Consider the following 16,911-nt stretch of genomic DNA (forward strand, 5'->3'; position numbering starts at 1 on the left):
AGTCAGAGGCCCAAGCCCTTCCACTGGACTGCACTTGCACCAAAGTATCCCCCATTACTGTCTTCCACAGTTGCTGTATTCCTGGGGATTTCTGAAGCTGTCGATCTCAGGAACAAAGCTTGTGAAAGTGGGAGAGATCGAACCTTCTCAGTAAAAGGACCAAGGCTTTGGACCTCATTGCTGCCAGCAATCAGAATAACCACCGTCTCATGACTTTCAGAGCAAAGGGCAAAACACACTACTTCAGCAGATCCAACTAAAAACACCAAAGCAAAAAAGAGGAGAGGGACCAGGAGAGAAGACCAGAAGGAAGAGAGGAGAGGACTAGTTGGCCAGGGGAGGAAGAAGAAAGAATTTTAAAAATTAAGGTTAAAAAAAACAAGACAGCAACCAAAGACCCATAATCTTCAGTACCTCATAAGATGTAGAGAGGGAAAAAATTAAATTAGACCATTCATCTGTTTTTTTTTTAATTAACTATTTTTGTAAGGCGCTAGGTTGCTTACTCTGGTGATAAACATTGGATAAAAACCTGGATAGGTAAACTACAACTGCCCTTCCCTGTGCAAAAAGACTGAGGAAGATGGAAATACGGATATGTTAACGTAGCAGAAATAGCTTTGCAGGAGTATCTAAACAAATTAATTACTGAAATGAAGACATTTATAAGGTTAGAGGTGGCCAAATCTGTGTCAGTTTTTTTTCAATGAAGTGCGAATTCTTATTTTGCCTTTAATAGAAAACATTCACTTCAGCTTTAGATATATAATCTCCCCATTTATGCAAGAGGCTGCTAAGTCATATCAAAATCGATTTTGGCTTTTTCTCTCCCCTACCTACCCACTTCCACCCCAGGGAAAGAAAAGAGTGGATAAAACACATACACCCCCCCCTTCCCAAAATGAAATATTTTCATTTCTCAAAAAACAAAACCAAATTAATATTATTGGGGGGAGGAGGTGTATGTGAATCAGAACATTCCATGAAAACTTCTCACTTCATTCAGAATTCCTGAAAATGTTCATGGAAAGATCTTACTATTTTCTGCAATCAACTCATGTATTATACATACCTACTCCCCATTATACCATATAAAATGAAAGCACAGAGGTCTGGCACAAGCTAGAGATGCATGAAATTGCTAGTTCAGTGAATGTTATGTGTGTACTTTTATGTATAGTTCATAAATCCATAGGTTTAACCCAGCAGGGACCATTAGATCAACTAATCTGAGTTTTTATATACCCTAGAATTCCACTCAGCTATCTTTGTTCTGAGCCCAGTAACACATTTGATTAAAGCCTATCTTCCAGCAAGGTATCCAGTCTTGATAAGAAAACAGAGAGATGGAATAGAGAGGAAGTCTGTATAAACATTTCTAAAAGCAATGAAATGTAATATAAATGGTTTATTGATTTGAAAAATCAATCTTTGAGATCCTGTAAGAAACTGCTGCATGTTTATGATCTGTCCTTTATAATAGAGATCTCTTATCCAAACTTAAGGCTATATCGGCCATTTAAAAAATATTTAACATTGTGTCCATAGCATCATGCTGAATGGAGAGAAGAAAGCCACTGTCCCTGCCCTGGGAAGCTTGTTATCTAATGGACTCAACTCTCAAAGTGCTGAATGCACTGCCCCCAGTTCAGCCAAGATCTTGTGCTTTGCTGAATTGGGGTAGTGCACCCATTACCTTATGGGAGCCATTTCCTAGGGTTCTTCTCCTGCAAACTTTGTATTACCAGCTGTAGTCCCTTCTACCAAGAATTGCTTCAGTGTGACTCCTGGTAGAAAGAACTACGTGTGGGATCTCTACAGGATCATGCCCCTAAGTCAGAGTCAACGTGACACAAAGAAAGACAAAAGCAGACGGGCAGGGAAACTTCAGACAAAATAAAGAGATTTCTGGTTTCACATGCGATGCTGTGCTGGCTCCTTTATTGTGTTTTTACATTTAGATTTAGTAGGGTGAGGGATTGAGTCATAAACTCTTTAAGTAATTTATATTACTATGAAAAACAACATAGTAATCTCTGGTCCGGTGACAGCAGCCTTCAGCCAGATGTAAAAAAAAAAAAAAAAATCTTTAAAACTTTAAAAAAAAATCAGAATTGAATAGGCTCATTTTCACCACTCATGCAGCAAAAGAGCCAGATGCTGGCTGTAACTGGCTAGCTGAGAATTCCCACAGTGGAGGGGGAACTGTGAGCTGGTATACAGTTCCATGGCATACAGTTTCTAAAGGGAGTAAGTTAAAGTAGGTTTACACTGCAGTTAGACACCCACAGCTGGCCAATTCCAGCTGGCTCAGGCTAAGGGGCTGTTTAATTGTGGTGTAGACATGCCTCAGCTCTAGAACCCTGTGAGGTGGGATTGCAATTAAACAGCCCCGTGAGCCTGAGTCAGTTGGCACGGGCCAGCCATGGGCGTCTAACTGCAGTGTGGATATTTGAGCACCCTAAGAGATACTCTTACTTATGCCAGGGCATCCTGACCCTCAGAATCAGGGAGCTATATCCCTCTTCTGTGCCAACTGGATCTCAGAAACAGGAGAAAATATCCCCCCCCCCCCCCCCAGTTTTTACACCTAATTTCAGTTGCCTGGTTAAAAATCAGTGGAAGTTCCCTCAAATGACACCAGTCATTTGGGAAAAAAATTCCTTCTAGGGGTCTTTTGCCTTCTTGAAAAAGGAAGAGTGGGGAGCAGCTACTGTTGCTAGCTGCCCTAAAATAATTCCCACATTTCAGTAACTGGTGAATAAAATAGCATGTGGAAATCAGATGGTAAGCTTCTTTCACTTCAAATGGCACTTGCTGCTCCTGCTAAGAGCAGTTTGTAAAGGCTACTTTAGAGAGAGGGGGTTATATTAATCTTTTATCTATACTGGGAACAATGTAGTTCCCAAATATGTAGGAAAATTACAGGGGCACATGCTAGGATTTTTCCTGGCAATGACATGGTTTTGTGTGTAAATAGAGAGGGAAATGATTAATCCACACTAATTGCCAAGGTAGTGAAGGATAAATTATTAACCATCACTGTTCAGAGGAAACAAGCTATGAAAATGCCTTGACTACATTCTGCAAGCTCTTTTACAGCAGCCAGACTAGACCCATAACGGAGCAGTGCTATTTGGCTCTCTGTCATTACTACAGATAGCCCAAAATATCAATGGAAAACAGCAAATAATTGTTTTTAAAATATTTCATAATTCTTTGGAGACAAAGGATTTTTCTGTAGGCGGAGAATACTATCAGAGAACATGGGTATCAGGTTACAGCACAACCTATTTTTTTGACAAGCCAAGTTTTTGTTTGTTTGTTTGTTTTTATTTCTAACTCTCGGGTGTAAAGTTAGTTAAAAACAGAGAGGCAAACATGACAGAGCCCAAGGCAGAAACAGCCAAAGAGGCTGCCCACAGGAGAGCTATGGAGGCACAGGAAAAAGAAATGGAGGAGAAGGAAAAAAGGAGAGGAAGCATGCTGAGGAGAAGGAAAAAAGGAGAGGAAGCATGCTGAGGAGAAGGAAAAAAGGAGAGGAAGCATGCACTGGAGATGGAAAAGGCAAAGGCTGAGCAGAATCTACTGGATAACCCTAACCACCCTTCCCCAACAATCCACCAATGGGACCGACTATGTCCACAGTATGATGCATCCAGTGATATTGCTGAATATTTTCTCACCTCTGTTAATTATCTCCTAGCATTCCCCACCTCCAACCGAAAGCCTATGGTGTACCATATTAATTCTCTAAAGCCCTTTTATTCCAGAGAATTAAAGGTTTGTCAGTTTACATCCCAGGGAGGAGATGACGCTGAGTGGCCTGAAGGTGTCTACTATGAAGGGAAAAGTGCTGGTGGTGTGGAAGAGGTGAACTTCTCCATGACCCTTGGGCGTATGCAGGGACAGCAGATCAAGGAGCTGTGCACTAGCTACGCGCCGACGTTCTCAGTCACCCGAGGACTGACTGAATGGGCATACCACTCCACTGACACAGGTAATGCTCACCCAATTAAAGCCCAACCTTACTGGGTGTCTCCTCAAGCTAAAACTGCTACAGAACGGGAGATCCAGGATATGCTACAGATAGGGGTAATCCGCCCCTCTGGCAGTGCATGGGCATCTCCAGTGGTTCTAGTTCCCAAACCAGATGGGGAGATACGTTTTTGCGTGGACTACCATAAGCTAAATGCTGTAACTCGCCCAGACAACTATCCAATGCCACGCACAGATGAACTATTAGAGAAACTGGGACGGGCCCAGTTCATCTCTACCTTAGACTTAACCAAGGGGTACTGGCAGGTACCGCTAAATGAATCTGCCAAGGAAAGGTCTGCCTTCACCACACATCATGCTGTATGAATTTAATGTACTCCCTTTCGGGCTGCGGAATGTACCTGCCACCTTCCAAAGACTTGTAGATGGTCTCCTAGCAGGATTGGGAGAATATGCAGTCGCCTACCTTGACGACGTGGCCATATTTTCGGATTCCTGGGCAGAACACCTGGAACATCTACAAAAAGTCTTCAAGTGCATAAGAGAGGCAGGACTAACTGTTAAGGCTAAGAAGCGTCAAGTAGGCCTAAACAGAGTGACTTACCTTGGACAGCAGGTGGGTCAAGGAACTATCAGCAAAGTGGATGCTATCCAAAAGTGGCCTGTCCCAAAGTCAAAGAAACAGGTCCAATCCTTCTTAGGCTTGGCCGGATATTACAGGCAATTTGTACCGCAATACAGCCAAATCACTGCCCCACTGACAGATCTAACCAAAAAGAAACAGCCAAATGCCGTTCAGTGGACCGAAGAGTGTCAAAAGGCCTTTAACCCACTAGACAAGATGCTTCCAGTCTAAATAGCTGGTTGTTAAGGACCCATTCAGGGTAATGGGAAAATAGGCCTTAGGAGAAGCTTATCCCCCACCTGGTGAGCCTTCCTGTGGACGTTTCGGCCAGCCTGTAAGTAGTGGCTGCTATGATTCTGCAAGGACATGTGACCAGACCACATGTCTCTGGACTCCATTTTGGGGGCCTGTATTTTTCCACAAACAGGCTGGGAACTGTTTTTGGAACAAAGACTTCCCGTTCCCACCATATGCTAAAGCTGTATAAGGTGGGGAGTGACATCTGTTGTTCTTCATTTCCCCACGTGACTACATGTGAAATACAGATACACAGTCAATATTGATAACTTCAGATACAAAAGTGATACATGCATATGAATAGGATAATCATATTCAGCAAGTAACTTTTCCAATGACACCTTACACGCCCCACCTTGTACAAAATGCATCATAATTCTCCCATAATCATATCATAATAATATCACTATGAAGAATATGGGGTGCAGTGTCACGTGGTGTTTATAAATGCAGCATGTGGATGCCTCAGTAAGAGATGACTTAGCAGCCTCTTGCATAAATAGATGTACTCATTAAGACCTTTTGCTGTATCACAAATGTATTTTGAAGAAGTTCCATAATTCACATGCTTTTTCAACAGTTTCTTTGGGTAATTATTTTTCCATTAAAAGAATCAAAGCTATTACATTTTATTTTCAGACAGAGAGAGAGAGGCCCAAGGTCTATGATGGGAACATAGGAATCACTATACAGGATCAATATGTTCACTATCTTATCTGCCAATGTCTAGTAGCAGATGCTTCAGAAAGTGCAACCTTCCTCTAAGCCTACCCCCCACCCGCAATAAATTAAAGTGTGCAGTAACATCTGTGCAGAAGTTTAGCATAAATAGCAATTGGTTCCACCTTGCGCTTTGCTGTGACGCTGAGAGTTCATTTTCCACACCTGAAGAAAAGCTCGGCGTGGCTGGAAAGCTTGTCTCTCTCACCAACAAAAGTTGGTCCAATAAAAAATATTACCTCACCCACCTTGTCTTTCTAATATCCTGGGACCAACACGGCTACAGCAACCCTGCATTTTTACGGATTGTCCATATTCAAGTTACAAAGCTGCATATCAAACATTTAAAGCACAATAACTTAACTTTTTTAAAATAAAAACTAAAAGCAAGCCAAGATCAGGCTAAAAGCCAGCACAGAGGTGATGGCAAAATGCTTTTTCCTGGTGAGTGTGTAACATGCTTTGGCTGGGCATTCTTGTACTTCTAAATGCAGAGGAAGTGGAAAAGTGCTTTTAGAGGAGAGTTAGTCAAATAATGCTTGTCAGACAAAAATGTGGTTTTTCTGTTTTGGTTTGTGAACCATTTGTGAGCCTGCTAATGTTTTTGGTACTCATAACTATTTCAGCTCACTCATTCTCCCCTTAACCTCTGCTGCCCTCGACACAGACCCACATGGTGGTGGAGCTGTGGCTGGACTGGGTTTTCTGGGGCTTTCCTTGTAGAGACGCCCTCCAGACCAATCACACCATCTAGCTCTGAAGAGCCCTCTTTATTGGTCACAAGGGAGGGAGGAAGCTGCATCCTTCTGCACACACTTAGGCTGGGCTCAGGGAGGGAACAAAGGGTCATTCAGACTCTTATGCTACTGCAGAAAGTTTTTTCCTTTACATCTGCCTGTGCACTGGCAGCCAGGGATTAGGCCAAGCAGTTGGTTCTGTTCCTTGGAAAATTATATTGGTGTATAATTGCTCTTTGTTGTTGTGATGCTAACTATTGTTTCCTTTACTCTTCAAGCGAAGCCAGAATTCCGTTCAGGTTGAGGATCTTCCTCAACATCATGTCACAACTTTGGGGGTAGATGTAGCCTTTGCAGCAGCAGGGTAAATTTATTCAGCTGTTTGCACAGGCATGAAAAGTAGGGAGGGGTATGTATTTCCCACAGCTGGGATCCATGTGTAGCAGGGACTGAAAGGCTCAGAGGCTGAGACTTCCTGGTGTCTGTTCCAGCAGTGGCTCTAACTCTCTTTGGTAGGAGTGAAGTGTGGCTTGGTGAAAGCCACATGTCTAGGGCTGGATGGGCCTGATGGTATCTCTAGCCAGGTAGCCATTTTGATTTTGGGGTCTGTCAATCAGGACAAAGGGGTGGTTCATGCTTAGGCTGATTAGCTACAACCACATTTTGCTGCAAGCCTATGTTCATGTCCCTCCTTAATTTGTTTACATTCACATGTTTGTTTAAAAAAAGTTGTGGCCATTATGCCATAAATCAGGGGTAGGTAAACTTTTTGGCCCAAGGGCCACATCTGGGTATGGAAATTGTATGGTGGGCCATGAATGCTCACAAAATTGGGGGTTGGGGTGTGGGCTCCAGCTGGGGGGTTCAGGCTCTGGGGTGGGGCCACAAATGAGGAGTTCAGGGTGTGGGAGGGGGCTCCAGGCTGTGGCGGGGGTTGAGGTGTGGGAGGGGATGAGGGCTCCAGCTGGGAGTGCGGGCTCTGGGGTGGAACTGGGGATGAGGGGTTGTGGGTGCAGGAGGGTGCTCCAGGCTGGGACTAAGGGGTTCAGACGGCCAGAGGGTGATCAGGGCTGGGGCAGGGCCTTGAGGAGCAGGAGGGGGTCTGGGGTGCAGGCTCGGGATGGCACCTACCTCAAGCAGCTCCCAGAAACAGCAGCATGTCCCCCCTCTGGCTCCTTTGTGGAGGCACAGCCAGGCGGCTCTGCACGCTGCCCTGTCTGCAGGCACTGCCCCTGCAGCTCCCATTGGCCTTGGTTCCCGGCCAGTGGGAGATGAGGGGGCAGCATGCGGAACCCCCTGGCTGCCCCTACACATAGGACCTGGAGGGGGGACATGCTGCTGCTTCCAGGAGCCTCAGGGAGCGGGGCAAGCCCTGGTCCTGGCTCCTCGTCGGGAGCTTGAGGGTCGGATTAAAACGTCTGGTGGGCCAGATGCAGCTCCCAGGCCGGAGTTTGCCCACCCCTGCCATAAATGATCCTTAACTTGTAAAGTGTCTTTGTGGGGACACCCTAGGCAATTTACTTTCTTGATTTAAATGAATTTTAAAACTATGTGTATTTCAGGAACTTACGATTCGAGTATTTGCTGTTGGTGATGTGACTGGTCATTTTTAATTGCTTCTCCCCTGACTGACTGAAATTCTTACCAGAAGGAAAAGAAATCATGGATATGCTATTGTTGCTTCAAATTCACCAGACTCTTGGGGATCTCAAACCTTTGCATGATTACTCAGCAGTGGTTCAAATATGGAATACTATGGCCCCTACCACCAGCAGCAACAGCAAACTAAAATTGAGCTATATATATATGCATGTTCAAATCTGTTTTTTCATGATCTAACTCAACCTCATATGCAACAAGATTATCTTTATATGCTAGTAGGTACAGCCTACAAATAAACGTGAGCTAAGTAGCTGTCTTAAAATGACCTCATTAATACTACTATCATAATACAGAGTAAAATTCTGGCCATCAGATTAATTTAAAAAAAAGAGCTTTTCCCTTTTCTTAGATTTCAGATCTCAGCACAATGACTGAATATTCTGGGGGAAGGATAATCTTCCACTGCTGTGACAAAGCACAAAAATTACATCATAATTATACAATCATTATGTCATTTGGAATAAAATAAAGAGTCCTCTCTTAAAATAAATGTTTTCTCTAGTGTAATCCACCTGAGCGTCCAGGAGAGATTAAAAATTTATATGTACAAATGATGAATGAAATGGTTAACAACAAAAAGTACAAATCTCAGCCTTTGACCTCCTTCACATAAAAAAAAATTAAAAACCTTTCATTCAGGTTTAACAAAAGGCTAGATGTATGGACCCTGTTCCTGTTGGCTTTACTCACATGATTAACATTCCGTCCCCCTCCCCATTCAAGTCAACCAGGTCATGCGAGATGTTGAGTGCTGTCATGTATGATTCCAGGGAACTCATAGGAGACTTGCAGCATCTTGCTTCATAGAATGCCAGGGGCTTCATTTTCAGAGTTACTGAGACCCTCATATTGACTTCCATTCTAACTGTGGGTGCTCAGGCCCTGTAGAAGTCCAAGAAGGGTTCAGTTCACTATGTGTGTTTTTGTTTGTTTGTTTGAGTAAACAGCTAACAAGAAAGAAAGTGCTTGTGGCATAAGTAGAAAATTTCTACCTTGGAATATTCTGGTCATGTAAACTGCCTGGGAATCCATCTTGGCAACACTTTATTTTGGTCTATGATTTATCGTCATCATAGCACTTTTGCATATTCAGGAATACATTTACTTGCTTGCTGATGCTGAGTTGAAATTTCAGCTGTAATTAAATTTGCCTGAAGCACCGTCATGAGGATCTAAGTTTATCACAACGCTTACTTCTTCTTATACTGTAAATGCCATAGTAAAACACAAGCCCTATCATGTGGCTTTCACTTCAAACCATAAATTGTTTACTTAAGCCCCAGCTGAGACCAATCCTGAGCCAAACTTCAATAAACATGGGCTAAATTTAATAAGAAATCCAGAATCCAACAGTTATATTCTGCAGACTTGCATCAGTTTAAATGTTTACAGTACTGGGGTTGGAAACCGTAAGTATCATGGGCACTTACATGGTCCCATTACTGTAGTATCTGTGCACCTCCCAATCTGTTAGGGGTGCTGCAAGAATACACAAATGTGAGATGGGAAGTGCTATTATCCCCATGTTACAGATGGGGAGCTGAGGAAGAGAGAGCCTGAGCGACTCAGGGCTTTTTCTTCACTACGGGCTAAAGTGGTGGTGCTGCAATCAATGCAGCAGTGTCGATTTAGCGGGTCTGGTGTAGACGTGATAAGTCTATGGGAGAGTGTGTCCCCCCCCGACATAGGGCGGTGTAGACACCACTGTAAGTTGATCTAAGCTACATTGACCTCAGTTAAGTAACTTACATAACTATCATAACTTAGATCAACTTACCTTGTTAGTGTAGACAACGCCTTACTCGAGATCATACAGGAAGTCTGTAGGAGACCAAGGAATTGAACCTAGGTCTTCTGAGTCCCTGGAACATCCCTAACCACCAGATCATCCTTCCTTTCTCTGAAACTCCCACTAGTAATTGTTAGCCTGCAAATAAACAGGAGCTAAAATGTGTAACGTTAAAACACATAATGATTTGGGTATCTCAGAACAAGAATTAATAAAAAACTTAGAGCATTACTTATTTACTATTCTTCCCTGTGTCAGTTTTGATCTAATGCCCCAGCATGGTATTATAAGACACTGCTGTTGGAGGTAGTGTCGTCTTGATGAGCTGGTCAGCAAAGATGAGTGATTAGCTGTGGGGTACTAAGCCTAGTATCCTGGCTACAACCCAACACTAATATTGTAATTTCATCTAGCTACCTAAATTCCTCCTGTGGTTTCAATGGGTATTCTGTCTGAAAATCCTGCAGTGTGTTTTGCTGTGCATTGCTGAACAGCCGCTGCTTTCTACTCTAGAAGTTGATGAAATGATCCTTGTCCACAACTTTTTCATTAGGGCCTGAACCACCTCCTGCTGCTGCTCTTTATTTGTTAATAGTAGTGCCTAGAGGTCCCAACTAGGCCAGAAACCCGTTGCACTGGGTACTGTGCGAACATATAGTAAAACACAGTCCCTGCCCTTACAATTTTAAAGGAGAAAAGACCCTGATTCAGTTAAGTACTTAAGCATGTGCTTAAGTTCATCCTATTTAGCACACCACTTAAGCACATGTGCTTAACTTTAAACGTATGCTTAAGCCCCAGTGACTTCAGTCAATTCAGTGCTGTCTTTAGTAGAGATGTTTTCCTGAACTGGACTGAGATGAGTAACTCAAGTCAGTAGGACTACTCCCAGGAGTAGTTTCATAGATTCCAAGGCTAGAAAGTGTCAGGGGAGACGTTGGCAGCGCAGCAAAATGCCCAGGCCACCACCAGTAACTGCTATACCAATTGCCATATTTATTGCCAAAAGCAGCTATGCTAGTAGGCTTTTGTAGCAGCCTTAGCACAACTAGGCAGGCCAGGAGGGGAAGGGGATGTGCACCAGAAGTGACCATGACCCTGCTGCCGTCCTTGTCAAAGCTTTCTATGAAACTGCTGAAGTCTGTCTTTTAAAAAAACAAACAAACAAACAAACAAAAAACAGAAAGTCTAGCTATATCTTTGGACTGTTGTGTGGAAGTACAGCTGCAGGACTAATGGTTTTAAAAGTGCTTGCTTAATGTTTTTTCTTTGATTGACATGTTAATGTAATTATTGCAGTTACTAACATAAAAGGGGTAGATAGGTCTGAATAATTTGAATTTGACCTTCTCGACATCTCTTGGAATCCCCAGTGACAGGTGGATAGCTGACCACTTGAACCTTGTTGTTTGAACACTCGAGACCCCTCCAGACCATGGGTAACTAGTGGTTGGGGTGCTCTAACCTTTTGCGTCTCTGTGTGTGCTTGAGAGCTAATAAAATAGTAAGTTTGGATGAAAGCACTTTAGGTTTATGCCAATCTTTAATCAGATGGATGTGCTTTGTCCCCCTTTGATTTGTTCCTAACACTGTCTCACAAAGAGCATAGTTACCCTGAAGTTAGGGTTGAGAGAACCCTGAGTAACAAAGGGACCATTGTGATCATCTAGTCTGACCTTCTGTATAACAGACACCACTGAACTTCCTTTAAATTAATTAGTCTTTGAACTAGAGCATACCTTTTGGAAAAAAAATGTAAACTTGATTAAAAATATTCTACTGAAGGAGAATCTACCATTACCTTTGGTAAATTGTTCCAGTAATTAATTACCCTTACTGTTTAAAAAAATTATGCCTTATTTCCCATCTGAATTTGTCTAACTTAACCTTCCATACATTGGATCTCATTATATCTTTGTCTGCTAGACTGAAGAGTCCATTATCAAATATTTGTTCTCCATGTACGTAGGTGGAATGTGATCAAGTCACTCCTTAAAATTCTCTTTAAGTGAAACAGACTGAGCTTCTTGAATCTAGTATAAGGCATATTTTCCAACCCTTTAATCATTCTCATGGCTATTCTCCAGACCCTCCCCAATTTATCAACATGAAATAAGGTTTTCTCAGGTGCTTGCTGGATCAGGCACTATGGTGTGTGTATGTGTTTGTTTTTTTTTTAAAGTGATTTCAGATTAAAGGTGCCACACTATACAAATGTACAGTAATTATAATAAATCTCCCCCCCCACTATTAACAGATTAACAAGACGACAACAGAATGGAGAATAAAGAGAAAAGCAATGGTGAGATTAAAGAAAAACAGCCAGAGAAAAAGAAAGTGGTGAGTTGTTTTTCCCCCCCCACCTCTTCCTCCTAAATCTTTTATCAAGACAAACATTCACTTTGGGAGTAAAGATACAGAAGACAATTGACAACGAGCAGACTACTATCACTAATGCTCAGATCTGTAAAGGTATTTAGGCATTGCAGCGCTCAGAGTTGCAACATTTAATTATTTAGGCACCTAAATCTCATTTTTAGAAAGGGATTTAGGCACTTAAGAGCCAAAATTCCATTGACAGTCTGTCTTAAGAGCCTAAATCCCTTTCTGATCATGAGATTTAAGCTCCTAAATAATTTAGGCATTGAAATGGTGAGTGCAGAAGTGCCTAAATATCTTTACAAATCTGGGCCTAATTGCTTTACGATTTCTTTGAGGTGGAAGAAGAGTCCTGTGGTTCAGGTACAGTCATGGGATTTATGGGACTGGAGTTCAGTTTCTGGGATATCTTTCACCCTCTGTTGGTCTTATCTATTCAGACTGTAAGCTTTCTGGGATGGGGACTGTCTCTTACTGTATATCTGCACAGTGTCTAGCACACTGAGACCCTGAACTCTGGGTTGTTCCAAAATCTGTATAATGGTAGCAACTCAAATACTGCTTGGGGCAAACTAAACGTTTTAGGAGGTTTGAAGGAGAGGTGCTGATAGGACCCTTCCTGTGGAAACCCCTCAGTTTTGCTCCTCCCCTTGCTGTGCCAGAGCCTGTTTGTCAACTTTCTAGAAATGTTGCATAACCCTTCTCTCACAGCAAGAAGGGAGAAAGCTAAGTTGTCCTTGAGTAGGAGAGCTGGGGAGTTGTGTGAGGGAATGATGATTCGATGGCCATACATTAAGGTGGATGGCAGAGTATTTTGTTTGGTTGCTGATGGTCTATTATGAATGATAAGAAGCCAAAAGTGTTTAGTGTGTCCCGGCAAGGCTTGTGACAGTGTGTATGAATTTTTGTACAGATGCAGTTGCCCTGAAACTGTTTTTCCCCCTTCATGGTCCACCACTGGCATCCACTTAAAGGTTTCCAGCTCCTAGCCATGACCTGTCCTGCACAGAGACCCATGTCACTCCCTCCTGACCAAGGTTTTAAGGCTGCACAGCTCCCTGGATTTATATTGTGATATCCCCAACAAGCCAGGCTGCCTAAACAGAACAGTGTCTGCACTTTGCTTTCTCTCCAAAGGCTACGACCAGTGTATTGCCCATAGTTATAAGTTACCACACAGCTCCTTCTAAGAAAGTGTAATGCCCACAGACCCCAGTTGTCAGCGGGCGGGATTGAACCTGGGACCTCTGGAGCTCAGTACATGAGCCTCTACCACCTGAGCTAAAAGCCAACTGACTAATAGCTAAGGCTGTAGAGCAGACTCATTTTATTTCTAAGTTGTTTCCGTGCCACTAGATGGGACAGAACATCACATCCAGAAGGTGTGTGGGTTACACAAGCCCTCTTATTCTTAAAGTAAAAGCGTTACAGAGAAAACTTACTAAACAATCAGAATTCCTATACGCATGCTAAAGAGCTTACCACAGGTCAACCCCAACTGCAACCAAGGGCTCTAATTTGTTTTAGTCCTTAAAAACCCACTGCTGGGTTTTCTCTGTGGTTAGAAGTTCATATCCATCTTAGATCCAGAACAAAAGGGGGAACATCAGTTGTTTCTTTATACAGTTTAGGTCTTTGATTTTGACCTTCTGTAACAGGGAATCAGTGGACAATAACCCGCTCCTCAGAGTAGCTTCAAAAGTTTTTTTTCCCCCCCGCCATAACTGGAATGGCGTAATTTTCATTAACCTCTACCTAGGGATTCCCCAGGAAATCCACTTAACACTTATTGTCCCCGAAGTCCATACTTGTCTGGCATAGTTTCAATATAGTCTTTTTGAACTCCAGGGTCTTACAACTGATGTATCTCCCCGCCCTTGCCCAGAGAGGTAACATACAATCCTGGCTCATGATTATACATAAACTTATACAATAAGGTCTTTCAGGAACATCGCAGGAAATTTCCCTGTGTCTCACACACATTCCAAAGTTGAGGAGTGTATGTCTGGCTGGGACAAGGGGATTGGGGCAGGAGGAAGCAGTGTTTAAATGAGAAATACATATAGGGTGGGTGGGTGTCAGATTGCACCAGCACTGCTGTTTTTGCAAGTAAGAATGTAAAACTTGTGAATTAAATGAACCAGAAAAGAATATCAGGGTATTTGCTTACTTCTTTCTATCCTAAAAAGGAATTCTCCTACTCCAAAGGCCAGATTCTCCACTGATTTGAATCTTGCATCATTGCTAACCCCTGTGCAAAGCAAATGTAATATGTTATAAATAATGACAACATTTACACTCAGGTATCAATGAGTACACAAGGTACGTCAATGGAAAAATCAAATCCCACGAGCCACGTCCTGGTTTCAGAACAATCCAGGAAACATCAAAAGTTTCCACATTATAGCTCCTTTCACATTCACAATACTTTGCCACAACAAGCTAGGCATTTTTGTTAGTTATGAAATGAGCGACTGCAGCTGTATAGTCTGTCAGAAGTGGAATCAGTACAGATTTATGGCACTAATAAGTGCACGTGGTTGGGAACCATTCCAAAACATACTTTTCATTATTGCCAAGGGAACATTATTGTTGACTAGGTGACTTCCATAAAACTCTTCCAAATTCATAATCTACTGGTTTAGGGTGGACACATTAAAAAAGCAGTAGTTCCGACTTGAGTTTTTCCCTGCTCACATGTCTAACTACGATCCGTTATATAATACTACTGTAGGTGTGTCATGTCTGTTTGCCTGAAGGCTGGTGAAAACATTTAACTGCAGCATAGTTAAAGTCTCAAAATTCTCGGTACAACTGAAGCTTGTTCCATGTCACTCTTTCTGTGACCTGCCAACTGGAAATGTAGTGCACTGGATGAAAGCCCGTAGGCCTTAGTTGGGCAGAACTCCCATTGCATTCTAACAGGCATCTTTCCCAAGTAAGAATGGTGTATGGACAGCAGGATTGCACCCACAGTGAATGTACTTCACACAATCTGGTGCACCACATCAATAGTATGAGATTATATAGTTTCAAAGCAATTAATTGCTAGTTTAGATGGACTGGAGTGTTTGGATTTTAACTAAAGCACTTGTAAACTTCTAACAAAGCTGACTGTTCAACAATGGTTGTTTCTTCGTATGTGGATAGTCTTGTAATCTGCAAATCCCTGCTAGGGGGACATACTGACTTAATATTTAAGAACTAAAAAAGATGGACATGCAATTTCATGGCTAATTTGCATATACCACCATGTTTAAAATGACCACTGAGCCAAAGGTGCATGCAATCAATTAACAGGCACATGCAATCATGGTAGCTGTGCACCACAGAATGGCAGAAATGGAGGGCTCAAAAAGTCATTGAGTCCATCCCCCACCCATGTTGAGGCGGGATTAAGCGTACCTGGACCATCCCTGCCAGATGTTTGTCTAACCTTAAAAACGTTAAATGATAGTGATTCTTCAATCTCTCTAGGTAACCAATTCCAGTATTTAACTATTTTCATAGTTACAAAGCTTTCCCCTATCTTGCTTACATCTGACTAAAGTTTAATAATTTTGTTGTATTATAAACCAAAATCCACTATGTTCCTATCTCAAAGTGTGATGCCAATAAAAAAAAACACAACAGCTAAAATATATCCTTAAAGGTCCACAGAGTAACTGCACCAAGTTTCTACTTTACAGAAGGAAAGACACTTACTGCTATATGGTGGTACAATATCACCCTACAAATCTGACCTCTGTAATTCCTCACTAAGACCTCTGACAATTACAGACCACCATGCAAGTACCAAATATCAAGGGTTATATGTCTCTTAGAGGTGAAATTGCTTGTAATTACTGCAGTGACTCTGGGGGCAACAGAAATGGAGCAACTGAGTAGGACAGAGTGTAGTCATATAATGCAGGTCACATAGAATCACAGGACTGGAAGGGCCCCCCAGAGGTCACCTAGTCCAGTCCCCTGCACTCAAGGCAGGACAGCTGATTACATGTTTTTGCATGTGATAACACTGTTCCTATTCTGTATGGATAACAAAGGACAACTGCAGGGACTGTCCTGTTCTATGCAGGGCAGAGCCAGGCAATGGCGAGAACGGAACCAGCTGGTTTCACTGAGGTATTGAACTTCCCCTTGATTGCTCCTAGATCCGCACTGGCGCGGGGAGACACGGACCTGTCCCCGACTCAAATGCGCCTTCACAGGGGAACGCCATCTGCAGGGGTCATCGGTCGTTGAAAAAAAAAAATCAGGCAGAAAGAGCGCGGGTCTCGCCCCCCGGTGGCAGGTCCCCAACACCCGCTCCTGCGGCTGCGGCCCCGGCGCAGGGAAACCCGTGACACAACCCTGTCACCGCGGCGGGCCTCTACCGCACGGTTCGCAGGAACGCGGTGGTGCGGGCGCCCCGCAAGCGCGCGCTGGGATTTCAACACGCGCAAGCGGCGGACAGCGCCGCGCACTGAACTCACCCCGGCTCCCGCAGGGGCCACCTCCCCGCTGCCGGACTTTGCAGCGTGCTAGCCCCGGGCTGCCCGGCCACCCTCCCGCCCCCCAGGCGCAGCTGCGGCCGCTCCGCGGGTTTCCTCTCCCCGCTGTCCTCCGGCAGCCGCCCTGCAGGGCTGCTCCGGCACGCCCGCTGCACGTGCGCACGGAGTGGCTGGCTCGCCGCGCAGAGAGCTGGGCGAAGGCGGCGCCAC

The 16,911-nt window shown here is 43.4% G+C and overlaps 1 protein-coding gene and 1 long non-coding RNA gene across 2 annotated transcripts in view; one reads left to right on the forward strand and one right to left on the reverse strand.

Annotated features, from left to right (window-relative positions):
• Positions 1-8,537: 8,537 nt before the first annotated feature.
• Positions 8,538-16,842, reverse strand: LOC311519470. The gene is made up of 4 exons (XR_014711284.1): positions 16,684-16,842; positions 14,379-14,459; positions 9,818-9,967; positions 8,538-8,922 (listed from the first exon to the last, which is right to left on the reverse strand). It is a non-coding gene; the product is annotated as an uncharacterized lncRNA (long non-coding RNA).
• SLC2A9 (solute carrier family 2 member 9) overlaps positions 12,092-16,911 on the forward strand; it is a 180,167-nt gene continuing 175,347 nt past the window's right edge. Inside the window, exon 1 of the mRNA XM_084625976.1 lies at positions 12,092-12,169. Within this exon, the coding sequence (XP_084482102.1) occupies positions 12,107-12,169 (63 nt within the window). The 5' untranslated portion in view covers positions 12,092-12,106. The remainder of the gene's footprint in view (positions 12,170-16,911) is intronic.

Source organism: Lepidochelys olivacea (assembly GCF_965140295.1).
Source record: "Lepidochelys olivacea isolate rLepOli2 genome assembly, chromosome: 4".
Taxonomy (NCBI): Eukaryota; Metazoa; Chordata; order Testudines; family Cheloniidae; genus Lepidochelys; species Lepidochelys olivacea.